General features: G+C 43.0%; 1 protein-coding gene across 1 annotated transcript in view; it reads left to right on the top strand.

Moving 5' to 3' along the window:
• PCGF3 (polycomb group ring finger 3) overlaps positions 1-17,561 on the top strand; it is a 1,052,715-nt gene that overhangs the window by 307,545 nt on the left and 727,609 nt on the right. Inside the window, 1 exon segment of the mRNA XM_033918044.1 lies at positions 137-254. Within this exon segment, the coding sequence (XP_033773935.1) occupies positions 137-254 (118 nt within the window).

The following is a 17,561-nucleotide window of genomic DNA, read 5'->3' as shown; positions in this document are numbered from 1 at the left end:
AGGACCTGATTTGATAACACCTGGTTGCAAGATTTTATGTTTTTATAAACCTAATGTACTGTCTTTATAATAAAAGTTAAATAACTGGCAAGGGATCATTTTTATCCTGTGATATATTTTTTCTTTGCTTCTACAGACACTAAAGATGCTGACCAGGAAGATAAAACTTTGGGACATTAATGCTCATATCACCTGTCGTCTTTGTAGTGGATATCTTATTGATGCTACAACAGTAACGGAGTGCTTACATACCTGTATGTATGATTAGTAAAAGATAAAATTTTGAATATTGACTTTATTTACTACATATGTAACCTGCCTATACCTAGGCCTTATACCCTATTCAGCAAAAATGTATATTTCTATAGCGTAGCTTCACACTATTCCAGAACTGTAGGATAGTTGTGTCCATCAACCAGCAGGTGGAGATAAAAACAAAAACACTGAATTGAGCCCACTATATCTGTTCAGATTCTCAGCTCAGCTCCTCAGTATTTTTCTATCTCCATCAGGTGGATAGTCATAGCTCTTAGCTTCTAGCTCTGGAATTTTAAGTGCTCCTGGTTCAGTTGGTCAACTGGCTTCTGGTGGGGCCAGATCCCTAACTCATGTCTCTACAGTATTTGTTTTCTCCCTCTGGTAGCACTTTTTTGAGCCTCAAAATAAAAAATAGAGGGAAGCATTTAATTTTAATTGACTGTGGCTGTGCTTAGCTGATAAAAAAAAAAATCATCATCTCTAAGTGCTCAGGGTTCCCTCAGGGGCTCTTTCTCTCTGGAGGCAGCTGACAGAAAGATGACAGTGGGGTTAAGTCCTCTTGCTTTTATTGTTTGGACTGACTTGGGGAGCTGAGCGCTATGGATTTTCAGCAGGGGAGTATCACCCCATAGACCGCTAAGAGGTGTTCCTGTATCAGTGCACACTGGTCATCATCGGGAAATGTTGTGATGGCAATCTGGGAATTCCGCGGGAGGGAGTGGATGTCTCAATGATCAGCATGGCTGAAGTAGAGGCAGGAATGGTGGCCATCTTGTCTGGGCAACTGTGGAATTCTTATATTGCTCTTCTTGCATGGTCGGCTTGCATCATTTTGGTTCTTGGTAGATGGTCTATGGGGGGATATTTTCACCAGAATTTTTTCCAAACCTGTATCAAGCCTATTTGTTGAAGCAGGATAATAATAATAATAACTTTATTTTGTATACCGCCATACCCAGGGAGTTCTAGGCGGTTCACATCAATTAATTAAGGTTACAAATAATGAAATCTTTGGAGTTAACAGTTTAGGAATGTACAGGTCATTGAGGTTGGCAGGAATATACATTTTAGGAATGTACAGGTCATTGAAGTTGGCAGGAATATACATGAATGTACAAAAGGAAGGTAATATTTATTTACAGGAAAAATATAGGTCCTTGAAGTTAACGGGTTAGGAGAGTACAATAAGAAGGAGTAGGTGGAGATTCATGTGCATTGATGGGAGTTGAAAAAGTATAAGAGGGTGTGTTAAGGTTCTGTCCGTGGAATAAGTGTGTTTTGAGTTTTTTCCTGAAGTCAAAGTAGGTGGAGCTATCAGCTTCTTCCCTCTCTGTTCCCCTTCCTACTAAGCAGCCTCAGTTGGAGGCTCAGGAAGACATGGAGGATTGCTGAGTAATTATTCTCTCTGGTTTGAGGAGATCTTGGGCTGCTCTGAGGGACCATCATTGCGATAAATGTTGAAAGAGGGATAGCTTCCTCCAGAGGAGAGGGGGATGACCCGAAGGTCTTCCAGCTGTTTCATAAGGAAGAGCTTTGGGTCCTTCTATAGAGGAGCCTAAATTACCGATATCAGGAAACTGTTCTGCTTCCTTGATAGGCATATGGGGTCCCTCAGAGGCCTTACCCCAAAGCACCTGGATATTGTGGCACCACCGGTGCTGGCTTGTACTATTGGCCCCGGTCAGCGCCCAGAATAGCCTGCGGCCCACGTGCTTCCAGAAGATGTTGGAAGGTCGGTCAATAAAGAACCACAAAAACAGGTCAGGAACAATAAAGTTCAAAATAAAACTGAGTCCCAATTTATTGAGTTCACAGACCCTTCTCAGGGTTTAGTTCAATGACTCCATGAACAAAAGAAAACATAAAAGAATCACCGGGCTGCAAAACACAAAGCCCACACCTTCTTTACAGGTATAACAGGTAAGTAATTGCTTAGTCTGTAATAGTCCAGTCTTAATAAGCCTGCCTTTACAAAACAGGACAGGAATAAGACTGTAGCACTTTCTTTGAGGAATGAAAGCGCTGTACCCAGGCCTGGATTGAAGTAGGCCTGTCCCAGCCAACTCAAAAGCAGTTGGTGGGGGAGGGGAATAGCCAAATCCACTTATTCAAATCTGCATTTAAACAGTTGCCACAAATGGCCCCACAATCCCACCCAGGATCTTGTGTGGATTCTTCCCAACTATCACCCTACACAGAGTCCATATTGCAGTTGCACTTAATCCTCAAAAGGCAAACACCAACAAAAACTTTCAAGCAAAATAAACCCGGTTTAAAGGCTTCCAGGTTTAGGCACCTTTGCAGTGAGAGCCCAGCACTGCTTAATGGTTCCAAACAGGTGCAAACAGGTAAGTAAAAAAATCCCCAAAAAGTTCACAAACTTAAGCACCACAAAAAGTAAAGACTGTGTACTTAACTTTCATCCATCATACATGCTTCAGTATCCATGCTAGTGTCCATAAATTCCATGGGCTCTGGAATAGCTAGCTGGCTGGCATCAGAGACAGGGGCTGCATCCACCATCTCAATATCCTGAAAGCTCTGAGGTTCAGGAGAGCTGTCCTGTGAACCTCCTTCCTGGGCTGACCCAGGGTAGACTGACTGGTTCCTCCTCAGTGCTGCCTCTAAAGCACTGAGACGACCACGCCCTGTTCTGTGCGGGGGCAGGGCAGCCTGTAGCTTGGGCTGAGATTTCCCTGAGCTTCTAATTAAGCCCTGCAGCTGTGGGTTAGCTGAGCTGGTGGATTTGCTCTGAGGCTGTTCTAGGCTGTTCCCTCCAGATTCCTCACCTCCCCAGGGTTTTGTGAGCTGGGTTTTGAATGGGAATTCCGAGTCTTCCTTACTATTGGTGTCTAGCCTGTCACAATGGTTAGCCCTCTTTAAAGTCAGGCTAGGGTTAGGCAAAGCCTTCCCTGTCACAAGCCGAGCCTTAGGGTTAGGGTTGTGACAATATCCAGGACCTCATGACCTCCTGAAGAAGACCAGATGTCTCCGACCTATCTCAGAGCCCTCAACAAGTTTAACATAACATAACATCATACTTCTTAACAGCGTAACCATGAGTTCTATGCGGTTTACAAAAGATTATAAACTAAAAACAATTTAAGGATGACAAAAAAAAAATTATTTTAACAAGTATTTTGAAAAGAGAAAAGTTTTAAGTTGAGCTCTGAAATATTTATAAGAACAAGCTCCAAGCAATAACAACCAAAATTCTCTGTCGTGTGAAGCTGTTTGGAATGCTAAAGTATGGTCCAGAAATTTCTTACTTTTACAGCCTTGTACTGACGGAAAGTTGAATAAAGCATGAGACTTTCTACTATTTTTATACAATGCTAGAGAGAATCTATTAACCATATAAAACGGAGCAGTACCATACATAACCTTAGAGCAAAAGCAATCCAATTTAAACAAAACACAAGCCTCTGTTGGCAGCCAATGCAATAAATAATAATAAAATGTTAAGCGCGCATGCACACTCGAAAGTCGTGTTCCCTGTTCCATCGCGACGGAACGAGTGCGCATGCGCGCTTATACGTCAGTCTCCTTTTTTTTCAGCCCGGCTCACTGAGAGGGAGAGCGTCGCTGGCACCGGGGATGGGTGGGGGACGCCATTTCAGCTTGGCCGCTCCGTCTTTGCCGTCTCAGCAGCCCCCGAAGCTCCTCAGCAGCCTGTCCCGCTCCCTCGAGAAGGGCTCCCGATGGCGGCACTGCTGCTGGTGGCGCTGCTCCCGCTGCTGTGCGTGAGCGACGCGCCGGAGCTGGACCCCGCCTGTCGGCAGCGGATCGACCACATGGCGAACGGCAGACAGAGGTGAGGATGAATTGATGGGAAATGCTGGACTGTTGGGGATAGACAGAAGGGAGATTCTGCTTTGGTGGAGGTTGGGGAAAGGAAGGGAGGCCTACTGCTGCACAAGGGGAGCAGGAAGAGGTGCTAATGGACAGGGGGGAAAAAGGAAGGAAAGCCTACTGCTGGACAGGGGGATCAGGAAGAGGTGCTGATGGACAGGGGGGAAAAAGGAAGGGAGGCCTACTGCTGGACAGGGGGATCAGGAAGAGGTGCTGATGGACAGGGGGGAAAAAGGAAGGGAGGCCTACTGCTTGGCAGGGGGAGTAGGAGGAGCAGGAAGAGGTGCTGATGGATAGGGGGGGAAAAGGAGGCCTATTGCTGGACAGGGGGAGCAGGAAGAGGTGCTGATGGATGGGGGGAAGGAAGGGAGGTGTACTGCTGGACAGGGGGAGCAGGAAGAGGTGCTGATGGACAGGGGGGAGGTAAACAAGGGAGAAGGGCTGCTGCTGGATAAGGGGAGGTAAAAGGAAGGGAGAATGGACAGGGGGAGCACGCAAGGGGTGGTGATGGACAGCCAAAACAAAGAAATATAGAAATACAGAAAGTGGCTAAGGAGACAGAGAGAGAAAAAAATAAAGACAGACACACGCATACATTCTAGCACCTGTTAATGTAACGGGCTATAAAGCTAGTTCACAATAAAATGGAGTCACATGATCATATTTTTTTAAGATCGTAAATCATTCTAACTGCTGTATTCTGAATCAGTACGAGTCGAACCATGTCTTTCTTGGGAATTGTTAAATACACAATATTACAATAATCCAAAAGACTCAATAATAAAGATTGTACCAGAAGTTTAAAAGCAGAAAACTCAAAAAAAGGTTTAATGGTACGCAGTTTCCATAGCGTTTTAATAACCCTTTGTACCACAGCATCTATTTGGTTTTTCATAGTCAGATGTTGGTCCAAAATAGCTCCCAGTATTTTAATTGTTGGTTGAATTGTATACAAGGTATCCATCGATTTATACTAATCGATGGATCATGAATAATCTTATGTGGTGACACAACAAAAAAATTTGTCTTATCAGGGTTAAGCTTGAGTTTGAAATCCTGCATCCAAGTGTTCATCAATTGCAACATAGACTCAGTTTTGTGAGCGATATGAGACAGAACTGTAGCACAAGGTATGACAATTGCAATATCATTAGCATAGCTGAACAGTTCTATACCTAGGTTAGTCAAACTGTAGCCCAAGGAGGAGAGATATACATTAAATAATGTGGGTGAGGGTGGGGAACCCTGGAGTACACCACTAGGATTTTTCCAGTTAAAGGAATACTGATTATTAAACTTGACCTGATATTGTCTGAATTCCATAAACCCTTTAAACCACAGGAGAATGTTACCCTGTAGGCCAAAAGCATCCAAATAAGCCAATAATTTGGTGTGATCTACCAAATCAAAGGTGCTACTTAGGTCAAACTGAAGCACCAGCGCATTGTTACCCTTACTCAGTAGGCTATTTAAATGGTCTAATAATGTAGAGAGCACTGTCTCAGTGCTAAAATAGGTTCTGAAACCTGATTGGGAATCGTGCAGTAGGGAATGTTGCTCAAGATATTTAGTGAGCTGAATTTGAACAAGACCCTCCATAATTTTTACAAAAAAGGGAATGGATGCATTAGGTCTGTAGTTAGATGGTAATGAAATGGATTCTTTGATGTTTTTAATTATTGGCGTAATAATTATATTATCTTCCTCATGTGGAAATATTCCTGCGTCTAAAGAGTCTGATAGCCATTCAAATAATTTCAGTTTAAAGCTTACAGGGGCAACTGCCATAAGGTTAGGAGTGTAGGGATCGAACAGACAATATGATGTAGCATATTTACAAAATAATTTGGAAAAATCATCCCATTCTGGATAGTCAAATGTAGATCTGTGCGAACTTCTTCTATCATACTAAGATGATAGCCCAAAATTTCTGAGCAAGGCAAGCAAGAAGGTCTTAAACTAGAAACCTTAGAACAAAAGAAATTTGCTAGTTTGTCAGCAGAAGACAGAGGCAACCATGAAGATTGTATTTTTTTAGTTACATTAAACACATTATTGACTAAGGGCTCCTTTTACTAAGGTGAGCTGGTGATTTTAGCATGCGCTACATGCTAACGCCTCCATAGAGCTTGCGTTAGTATTTTTTGTGTAGCGCAGGGTTAGTACGCGCTAAAAATGCTAGCACACCTTAGTAAAAGGACCCTTAAGTGGAACAATTTTTTATGTTGGTACTACTGTTCCCTACTTTATCTGAATAGTATGCTTTTCGTTTCTCTCTTAGTAGTGATTTATCATTTCTAACTTCCTTCCTCCAATTTTCTTTATCTGTAACTGATTTTGATTTTAGCCATTTCTTCTCTTAACGGCGTACTGATCATTTCATTTCTAATAACTCTCATCATACCATTTTTTAGAATCATCTGCTTGTCTCTTTACAACATGTTTGGGAGCGATTTCATCTAAAATAGTATTACATAAGGTTTTCCAATTACAGTCAAACCTCGGTTTGCGAGTAACCCTGTTTGCGAGTGTTTTGCAAGACGAGCAAAACACTCAGCAAACTTTTGACTCGCAAACCGAATGTTGACTCGATTTGCGAGCACCCCCCCCCCCCGATAACCGGCATCGCTTCCCCCCGCTCGCAAAGGCCCCCTCGCTCCAACCGGCACCCCCCTCACCGCACAAACCGGCCCCCCCGCCAGTACAATTTAAATTTACCCACCTCCCTATTTACCACCAGCACCGGCACGCAGGCATAGCGCGTGTGCCTAGAAGATCTTCCGGCTTCGGTTCATAGACAAAGCGCGCCTTTGTCCCGGCGCGCTTTTGACCTGACACCTCCGGCTTCTGCCTGCCTGCCTTGAGCATGCATCTGCGCATGCTCAAGGACTTCTAATTCTCCCTCTCGCCGAGATTGGGCATGATAAAGAAGGGTATTACGAGTAGATCAGTGGACGTCATAATGCCGCTTTACAGAGCAATGGTCAGACCACACCTGGAGTACTGTGTCCAACACTGGTCTCCTTACCTAAAGAAGGATATAATCCTGCTGGAGAGGGTGCAGAGGCGAGCCACAAAGCTAGTAAAAGGTATGGGAAATTTGAGCTACAATGAACGCCTCGGAAAACTAAGCTTGTTCACCCTTGAGAAGAGAAGACTGAGAGGGGATATGATAGAGACTTTTAAAATACTAAAAGGTTTTGACAAAATAGAGCAAGAAGCGTCATTATTGATGTTGTCAAATGTGATTCGGACGAGTGGTCATAGACTGAAATTGAGGGGCGACAGGCCCAGGACAAATGTCAGAAAGTTCTGTTTTACACAGTGAGTGGTGGACACTTGGAATGCTCTCCTGGAGGAGTAGTGACGGAAACCTCCATTATGGGATTCAAGTGCAAGTTGGATGCACACCTCCTTGCAAATCACATTGAGGGATACGGGAAAATAAGGTCTTCATCAGGGAACACCTAGGTCTTAAACAGGGAACACCTAGATTGGCCTCTGCGTGTGCGGGTCGTCGGACTAGATGGACCAAAGGTCTGATTTGGTGAAGGCATGTCTTATGTTCTTATGTAAATCAGCTACATCCTGGTCAGGTTTTGTTTCTAAATAACGATTAATGTCACCTAATAGTAAACATTGTGAAGTCAAAAGAGAATTAGTAAGAATAAATTCATAAAAATATTTTTTGATTCCAACCTAGGAGTTGGGTGGCATATAAAAAAGAATGCAATTTAAAGAATCTAATAGATCCGTTCTCTTAAGTGTGCAAGATAGAATTTCCAAATTGTTTTTTATCAGTGAATATTGCATTTTAAAATTGAAACTGTCATGTAATATAATAGCCACCTCTATTTTCCTTACGGCAAAGAGGAACAATTTTGTAATGTGGGGGAAGTAAATCATTAATGACAGGACCATCATTGGAAATAAAATGGTTTCAGAAATAAACACACAGGCTAAATTTTGATCAATTACCCAATCCTTGATAATCTGTGCTTTACCCCTAATCAATCGTGCATTTACATAAGCACAGTTGATAGTAGTTAACTCTTCAGATGGGAAAGACATTTGATTCTTAATAATACCGGGCCACAATGCCTGGCCTCTTTTAGAAAAAACCCTTGAGTGCCTATAAGAAGTTGTATGAATCTTAATAGGATGTGATGGTAATTCCTCAGAATTAAACAATATTGGGGTTAACTGTGGATTGGAACAATGGTATCAAACTAACATCCTTCAATCTACCTAACAAAAGTAACAATAAGAAAACATTTAAGAAATGCATCTTGAGCAGATTTAAAGTATTAAGATCTCACTCTGAGATAAAAGCTAAAGCTAAAAGGCATAAGTTACAGTGCAAACAATATGACAGTTTCTAAAGGTAAATACTTATAAAATATTACCAAATTAATTCAATTACTTATAAAATGGAGGAAGAATAAAAGGGGCTTTGCTAAAATGAGACTAAGATTGATAACAAAATAATTACCTATCTGTAAAAAACAGTTAATAGGCTAAAATATCAACAAAAGAATGAAATAGCAGCATAGAGCAATTAATAAACTAGTAAAAATGACAAAATAGCACACCAGCAGCAATAAACAATTAAAAGTTAGCAACACAAATAAATTAATGAGCTAACAATTAATAAGCTAGCAATGGCGCAAATTAGTAAACTAGTAAATAATCACAAGATAGCATCAAAAATAAATTGAGACTAGCAACAATAACAAAGTAATAAGCCTGCAGTAGTAAGCAATTAAAAAACTAGCAGCATAGACAAATTGGTAACCTAGCAGCAATAACAAAATGGGAGCCTACAGTAGTAAACAATTAAAGAACTGGCAGCATAAACAAATTAATAACCTGGCAGCAGTAATTAATTAACTAAGAACAATAAAAATTAAAAGACTATCAAATCAGCAGAAAATAGGCAGTAGCAATAACAAATTAATGAGACCTAAAATCGAGCAGTAATAAAAACCAAGTCAACTTAATCAAATAAACAGCTAAACTTTAAAATGTAACAATTAAGTCCAGTAACCAGTCCTATCGATAAAGTTTAAAATGCTTAGCTTTGCTGCACCAATTGGCTGGACTTTAAGCAGAGCCCAGCGTCTGACAAAGTGCAGGGGGCGGGACTAGCTATGACCCGGCAGAGAGTAGTAGTTGTTAGAGTCAAGTCCAAATATCAGCTTAGGGCAGACGAAAATGTTTTCCTGAGCAAGGCATTCCTTCTCACAGACACTCTCTGGCAATAGACAAGTTCTGAATCAGTGTGCAGACTCCGCTCTTCACCTCTGCGCTCAATGACATCATTGGTGGGCAGGGTTAGCTGTGACCCGGCAGAGAATAGTAGTTGTTAGAGTCAAGTCTAAATATCATCTCAGGGCAGAAAAAAAATGCTTTCCTGAGCAAGGCACTCCTTCACACAGACACCCTCTGGCAATAGACAAGTCCTGAATCAGTGTGCAGGCTCCGCTCTTCACCTCCACGCTCCTGATGACGTCGTATGATGTGTCTAGCCACTCTGTATCCCCTCTTGGATCACAACAATTGGCTATGCGCTCTTGATCTTAAGGAAGCCTACATTCATCCCAATTCACCTGGCTTCCAGAAAATAGATTTCAAGTGGCCCATCACCACTATCTATACAAGGTTCTACCTTTCAGCCTGGCATCTTCTCCCAGAGTCTTCACCAAGTGCCTGGTGGTAGTGGCAGTGGACTTGAAGTCTCAAGGTCATCAGTTCTTCCCCTATCTAGATGACTGGTGTATAAAAGACCCTTCTTGTCAAGCTGTTCTTCTGGTGACGAATTGCACCATACTGTTTCTCCAGAACTTGGGGTTCGAAATCAACTTTCCCAAGTTCCGGCTTCATCCATCTCAGAGGCTCCAGTTCATTGGAGCTCTTCTCGACACAACTCAGCTGAGGGCGTTTCTTCCTCAAAAGCATCAGGACTCTTTACTTCAGCTTTGTCATCAGATGGTCCAGCTCCAGTCAACCTCGGCCAAGCGAATGATGGTTCTTTTAGGTCACATGACCTCTACAGTCCATGCGACTCCTTTTGTGATGCCTCAATGTTCTCTAGCTTCACAGCAGTCTCACAACACATCTCTGTCACCTTGTCTCTTCGACAGTAGCTTCAGTGGTAGATGAATTCTTCCAATCTGTCTAGAAGTCTTCTGTTTCACATGCCTCCTCATCAGAAAGTTTTGACCAATGGCTGCGAGTAGCTGGCGTTGAGCATTCATGAAGGCTCAGCGCTGTTAGTTTTTTACCTGGACCATACAATGGTCAAACGGAAGTCTAAGCTCCGGGTTTTCCCGGAGGAATCTTTGATGACAGCTGCGGGCCCGATGGACGCTTTCCTCCAGCGTGGGGTTGGAACGAGTCGACCGGAGTTTTCTTCGGCAGGGAGAGACGCGCTGGCTGAGGCGTCAGATCTCTCCCTCGAAGCAACATCACTGTCTCCGGAGGAGCGGAGTCCTCCGAGTCGCCCGGGGGCGTTAGATCAGCAGATGGAGGTCGGAGCGCCCCAGGGTGTTTCCTCACCAGCGCTACCGAGAGCGGGGAACGTCTCGGAGAGCGGTGAAGGGAAGCTAAGCGAATCATCTGTGCACTTGGAGAAATTGAACCTACAAATTCCCCAGGATTTTTTGAAATTGAATGCATCTTCAGCAGAGGTAACAGGTAATTTTCTGGTAACAGAGGGTCATGGGTCTGAACTAACTCCCATGCAGAGGCCCAAAGTTTTCACTATGGAAACATTATGGGAAGCAATATCTACTTTGCAACTCTCTTTAGGATCCCAAATGCAGCAACTTACTACAAGATATACAACTGTTGTTTCTAAAAATATGGAATTGAAAAATAGACTATCTAGTGTGGAAACAAAAGTGGATGGACATGAGATCAGAATAAAATCTTTGGAGTCCCAGGCCTCGGTGTGGGTCAGGGATAGTGGAAATCTTAATTTTAAAGTTGAAATGTTGGAAAACATGACCAGAAGATGTAATCTTCGGATTATAAATTTTCCAAAACTTTCAACTATTTCTCCACAAGATATGTTTAAGAAATACCTGAAAGAGATTTTGAAAGTGCCCGAAACTTCTTACCCACCTCTCACTAAAATATATTACTTGCCAACCAGGACTTTGGGTCAGGAACCAGGCCAGCAGAACTTGTCTGCTGATAGTTTGGACCTAACAAATTTCCTTGAGAGGTCGGATAATGAGCCACCGGCAACTGCGACGCTGCTGGTACAATTTGCTATAGACTCTGACAGAGATTGGATGCTTAAGATGTTTTTTAAGTTTAAGGACATACCATTTATGACAAAAACTGTGAGAATGTATCCTGATGTGTCAAGGTTGACCCAAAAGAGAAGAAAACAGTTTCTCATTTTGAGACCGAGGGTCATACAGCTGGGTGCTACGTTTGTACTCAGGGACTTAGCAAACATAAGGTATGGAGAGCTATGTACGTCAATGCACACAGTTTGGGCAATAAAATTCTAGATTTAGAGACTGAAATAATGAACGCCGACCTAGACGTAGTGGCGATATCCGAAACTTGGTTCACGGACTCACACGGGTGGGATATGGTTATACCGGGTTACAACTTACTCCGTCGAGACAGGGAGGGCAAGTTAGGAGGAGAGGGGTAGCTCTATACACTAGAGAAGACATCAAAACTACCATAATCACAGATGTCAAGTATACCGGGGAATCCCTCTGGGTGAACCTGGCTAGAGGAAATGAAAAATGCCTGTATCTTGGTGTGATTTACAGACCTCCAAGACAACAGGTAGACAAGGATATGGAATTAATCGAAGACATTGAAAACATCACCTTGCGTGGGGACACAGTACTGTTAGGGGATTTTAATATGCCCGATACAGATTGGAATGCACTTACCGCACAAACTAGCGGCAGCAGAAGGTTGTTAACCTCCATAAAGGGTGCACAGCTCAAACAATTGGTATTGGAGCCCACTAGGGACCAGGCGTTGCTAGACCTGGTACTCACCAACGGAGACAGCGTATCGGAAGTTTCGGTAGGTGATACCCTGGCCTCCAGCGACCATAACATGGTTTGGTTCAACCTTCGGAAGGGTTTCTCCAGATCGACCACAACAACAAAGGTCCTAAATTTTCGTGGCACTGACTTCAAACGCATGGGAGACTTCGTCCATCGGGCACTGCAAGACCATGCCGAAACCAATAATGTAGAGGCTATGTGGGCAAACCTGAAATCTACCCTACATGAAGCAATAAATCGCTATATAAAAACAACAAGCAAACGACGGAGGAATAACAGACCCCAGTGGTTCACTACAGAAATCTCGGACCTCGTTAAGAAAAAGAAAAAAGCATTTGTTTCCTACAAACATTCAGGAAGAGGAGCAGTAAAAGAAGACTATCTGGCCAAGTCCAAAGCTGTCAAAACGGCAGTCAGAGAGGCCAAGCTTCGGATAGAAGAGAATCTAGCAAAGGACATTAAGAAAAGGGATAAATCCTTCTTCAGGTACATCAGTGATAGGAAAAGAAACACAAATGGGATAGTACGCCTTAGGAAAGCAGAATCAGATTTCGATAAAGCCGAACTACTAAACGAATACTTCTGCTCAGTCTTTACCTGCGAGACGCCGGGGTCCGGTCCACAGTTGCAAGCAAGGCATAGCTCAGATGACCCGTTCTGGAATTTCGAGTTTACACCCAGCAGCGTCTACTGCGAACTATCAAGACTCAAAGTGAACAAAGCCATGGGACCGGACAATCTACACCCCAGGGTGCTTAGAGAGCTGTGTGATGTCCTGGCAGAGCCATTGTCTGTGCTCTTCAATCTTTCCTTGAAGGCGGGAAAAGTTCCCTTGGACTGGAAAACAGCCAATGTAATCCCACTCCACAAAAAGGGCTGCAGGACAGAGGCTGAGAATTACAGACTGGTGAGTCTCACATCCATAGTGAGTAAACTCATGGAAACACTAATTAAGCATAAATTAGATACAATCCTAGACGAGAAGAATCTACGGGATCCCCGCCAACATGGATTTACCAAAGGCAGGTCCTGCCAATCCAATCTAATTAGTTTCTTTGACTGGATAACAAGGAAACTGGATGTGGGTGAGTCCCTAGACGTTGTTTACTTGGACTTTAGTAAAGCTTTTGATAGCGTTCCGCACCGCAGACTATTGAACAAGATGAAATCAATGGGACTGGGAGAGACGTTAACTACATGGGTCGGTGATTGGCTAAACAGTAGACTTCAGAGAGTGGTGGTAAATGGTGCCCCTTCAAAAACGTCGGAGGTGATCAGTGGAGTGCCTCAGGGCTCGGTCTTGGGCCCGATCCTCTTCAACATATTTGTGGGAGATCTGACTCAGGGGCTTCAGGGTAAAATCACATTATTCGCCGATGACGCCAAACTATGCAACATAGTAAGTGAGAACACTTTACCAGACAGTATGACGCAGGACCTACTTCTATTGGAACATTGGTCCTCGACTTGGCAGCTAAACTTCAATGCTAGAAAATGTAAGGTCATGCACCTCGATAGCAGGAATCCATGCAAAATTTACACATTAAATGGTGAAACCTTAGTTAGGACTAAGGCGGAACGTGATTTGGGGGTGATCATTAGCGAAGACATGAAGACTGCCAATCAAGTGGAGAAGGCTTCATCAAAGGCAAGACAAATGATGGGTTGCATCCGAAGAAGTTTTATCAGCCGGAAGCCCGAAGTTATAATGCCATTGTACAGATCCATGGTGAGGCCTCATCTGGAGTATTGTGTACAATTCTGGAGGCCACATTACCAAAAGGATGTGCTGAGAGTTGAGTCGGTTCAAAGAATGGCCACCAAAATGGTCTCGGGACTCAAAGACCTCCCGTATGAAGAAAGGCTGAATAAATTGCAGCTATATTCACTCGAAGAACGTAGAGAGAGAGGAGACATGATAGAGCCGTTTAAATATATCACCGGCCGTATTGAGGTGGAGGATGATATCTTCTTTTTTAAAGGTCCCTCTGCCACAAGAGGCCATCCGCTGAAAATCAGGGGTGGGAAATTTCATGGCGACACCAGGAAGTTCTTCTTCACCGAAAGGGTGGTCGATCGTTGGAATGAACTTCCACCTCAGGTGATTCAGGCCAGCAGCGTGAAGGATTTTAAAAGGAAATGGGATACACATGTGGGATCTCTAGGGGGGTAAATTCAAGGGGGTAGGGTTGTTGGAGTGGGCAGACTTGATGGGCTGTGGCCCTTTTCTGCCGTCATCTTCTATGTTTCTATGTTTCTATACCCCTGTAAATGTGTGATGGTCTATCAGGGGAATAGACATGTTTATTTTGAACCTCAGCAGTTGATAAAATTTATTTCTGCAAAAGAGCAAATTTAATATTCCTGAGAGAATTGTAGTTACAACCCGCTTAGTTAAATTAGGTTCCTTGCCTTTACTCAATACCATCTGTATTTTCTTAGTAATGTTTGATTGAAACTCAGCTAAATTAGCTTTCTCCCCTTTTATTGAGGTCTAATTTTTCCAATCCAGTATAATTAGAATTTTAAGGAAAACTTTTCCTATTGTACTGTACTATTGAATTGTTTATTTTCCTTTTTGTTATTTTATTTACCTTTTTGATTATAATGTTAACAATGGTTGAGACTGGTATTGGAATATTTCTTTGAATTGACTGTTTATTATGTCAAATTATAAAATTAAATAAAGAATAAAAAAAAAAAAAGAAAGTTTTGACCACAGACTCAGGGTCATTGGTCATCCAGAAAACAACAGTTTCACATCAATCTTCTGGAGCTCAGAGTGATTTATTAAGCCCTCAAAGCTTTCCAGCACTTAATAGTCAACCATGTCCTCCTGCTTTGCACGGACAAGTAAGTAGCCATGTACTATATAAACAAGCAAGGAGGCACAAGGTCTCTCCTATCAGGAGGCTCAGAAGATCTGGCTTTGGGCGAATGCTCGCAACGTCTTTTTCAAAGCTGTTTACATTCAAGGGGAACAGAATTTCTTGGCAGACAAGCTCAGCAGAATTCTTCAACCTCACGAATGGACACTCAACTCTAAAGCTCTCTATCAATGGGGGACTCCTCAAGTGGATTTGTTTGCATCTCCCCAAAACAACAAGTTGCCCCAATTCTGCTCCAGACTACTCTCCTCATCGTCTAGAATAAGAGGAATGGATGGAAACGCATAAAGGAATGCGTGTCCAATCCAGAAGAAAAGTGTCCACCTCCAAAGACACTTATCAAAGCCAAGCAGGAGTCAACCATATGATACTCATTGCTTCTCGAGGTTCTCCCTTCTATTTCAACTCAGTATCAAGGAGCCAATACCTCTGCTGATTTTTCCATCTCTTCTTATGCAGAGTCACAGTTCTCTTCTATATCTGAACCTTCAATCTTTGCACCTGATAGCTTGGTATCTCTTGAATTGAATTCAACTGATCTTCATCTATCTCAGCCTGTCAGACTCATTTTGGAAGCTTCCAGAAAACCAGCCACTCAGCAGTGGACACGTTTTTCTTCCTGGTGTTGTCTTCATCACCAGGATCTGAAATCCATCTCTGTTTCACTAGTTTTAGATTATCTTCTACATTTATCTGACTCAGGTCTCAAGCCTACATCCATTAGCGTCCATCTCAGTGCTATTGCAGCCTTTCATCAACCAGTGGATGGTAAACCTCTTACCTTATCCTCTGATTTCCAGATTCATGAAAGGACTTTTTAATGTGAAACCACGTCTCAAACCACCTCAATGTGATTCTTGTTAAATTGATGAAGCCTCCATTTGAACCAATGTCTAGGGATCATCTCAAATACCTTACTTGGAAAGTAGCTTTTCTCATTTCTCTTACTTCTGCCAGAAGAGTAAGTGAACTTCAAGTTCTAGTAGCAGATCCACAGTTTACAGTGTTCCACTATGATAAGGTTGTGCTTCGCACCCATCCAAAGTTTTTATGAAAGGTTGTCACTGAATTTCATCTCAGTTAGTCAATTGTGCTTTTAGTATTTTTTGCCCAAGCCTTATTCTCATCCAGGAGAAACGGCTCTTCACACTCTGGATTGCAAGCAGGCTTTGGTCTATTATCTCAGCAGAACAAAGCCACAAGGAACATCTTAACTTTGTGTCTCCTTTGATCCCAATAAGTTGGGACATCCTGTTTCCAAGAGAATGATTTCCAACGGGTTGGTTTCCTGTATATCGTTCTGTTATGCTCATGCTGGGCTGCAACTGGAGAGTCAGGTCAAAGCTCATAAAATTTGAGCTATGGCAGTTTCAGTAGATTTTCTCCACTCTATTCCTATTGATATAAGAACATAAGTAATGCCTCTGCTGGGTCAGACCAGAGGTCCATCATGCCCAGCAGTCCACTCATGCGGTGGCCCAACAGGTCCAGGACCTGTATAGTAATCCTCTGTGTATACCCTTCTATCCCCTTTTGCTTCAGGAAATCATCCAATCCCTTCTTGAACCCCAAAACCGTACTCTGTCCAATCACGCCCTCTGGAAGCGCATTCCAGGTGTCCACCACCCTCTGGGTGAAGAAGAACTTCCTAGCATTGGTTTTGAATGTGTCCCCTTTTAATTTTTCCGAATGCCCTCTCGTTCTTGTAGTCTTCAAAAGTTTGAAGAATCTGTCCCTCTCCACTTTCTCTATGCCCTTCATGATCTTGTAAGTCTCTATCATATCCCCTCTAAGTCTCCGCTTCTCCAGGGAAAAGAGCCCCAAGTTTCTCCAATCTTTCAGCCTCTTGAGTATTGCCATATCCTTCTTAAGGTACGGTGACCAATATTGGACGCAGTAATCCAGATGGGGCTGTACCATCGCTACAACAGCAGGATAACTTCTTTTGTTCTGGTTGTAATACCCTTCTTGATTATACCTAGCATTCTATTCACTTTCTTAGCGGCCGCTGCGCACTGTGCCAACGGCTTCATTATCTTATCCACTATTACCCCCAAGTCCCTTTCTTGGGTACTCTCACTCAATGACAGCCCTCCCATCGTGTAGTTGTAACTCGGGTTTCTGTTTCCTACGTGCAAGACTTTACATTTCTCTACACTAAACTTCATCTGCCATCTCGTCGCCCACTCCCCTAGTTTGTTCAGGTCCCTTTGTAAATCTTCGCAGTCTTCTATAGTCCTAGCCCCATTAAATAGTTTGGTGTCGTCTGCGAATTTTATTACTTCGCACTTCGTCCCTGTTTCTAGATCATTTATAAATACATTGAATAGCAGTGGTCCAAGCACCGACCCCTGCGGAACACCATTCGTGACCCTCCTCCAGTCCGAGTAGTGGCCCTTCACTCCTACCCTCTGCTTCCTACCCGCGAACCAATTCCTGATCCATCTGTGTACGTTTCCTTTCACCCCATGGTTCTTCAGTTTCCGAAGTAGGCGTTCAAGGGGTACCTTCTCAAAGG

The sequence above is a fragment of the Geotrypetes seraphini genome, chromosome 1 (assembly GCF_902459505.1).
Source record: "Geotrypetes seraphini chromosome 1, aGeoSer1.1, whole genome shotgun sequence".
Lineage (NCBI taxonomy): Eukaryota > Metazoa > Chordata > Amphibia > Gymnophiona > Dermophiidae > Geotrypetes > Geotrypetes seraphini.
Note: the sequence above shows the minus strand (reverse complement) of the source record. Positions and strands in the feature narration are given on the sequence as shown.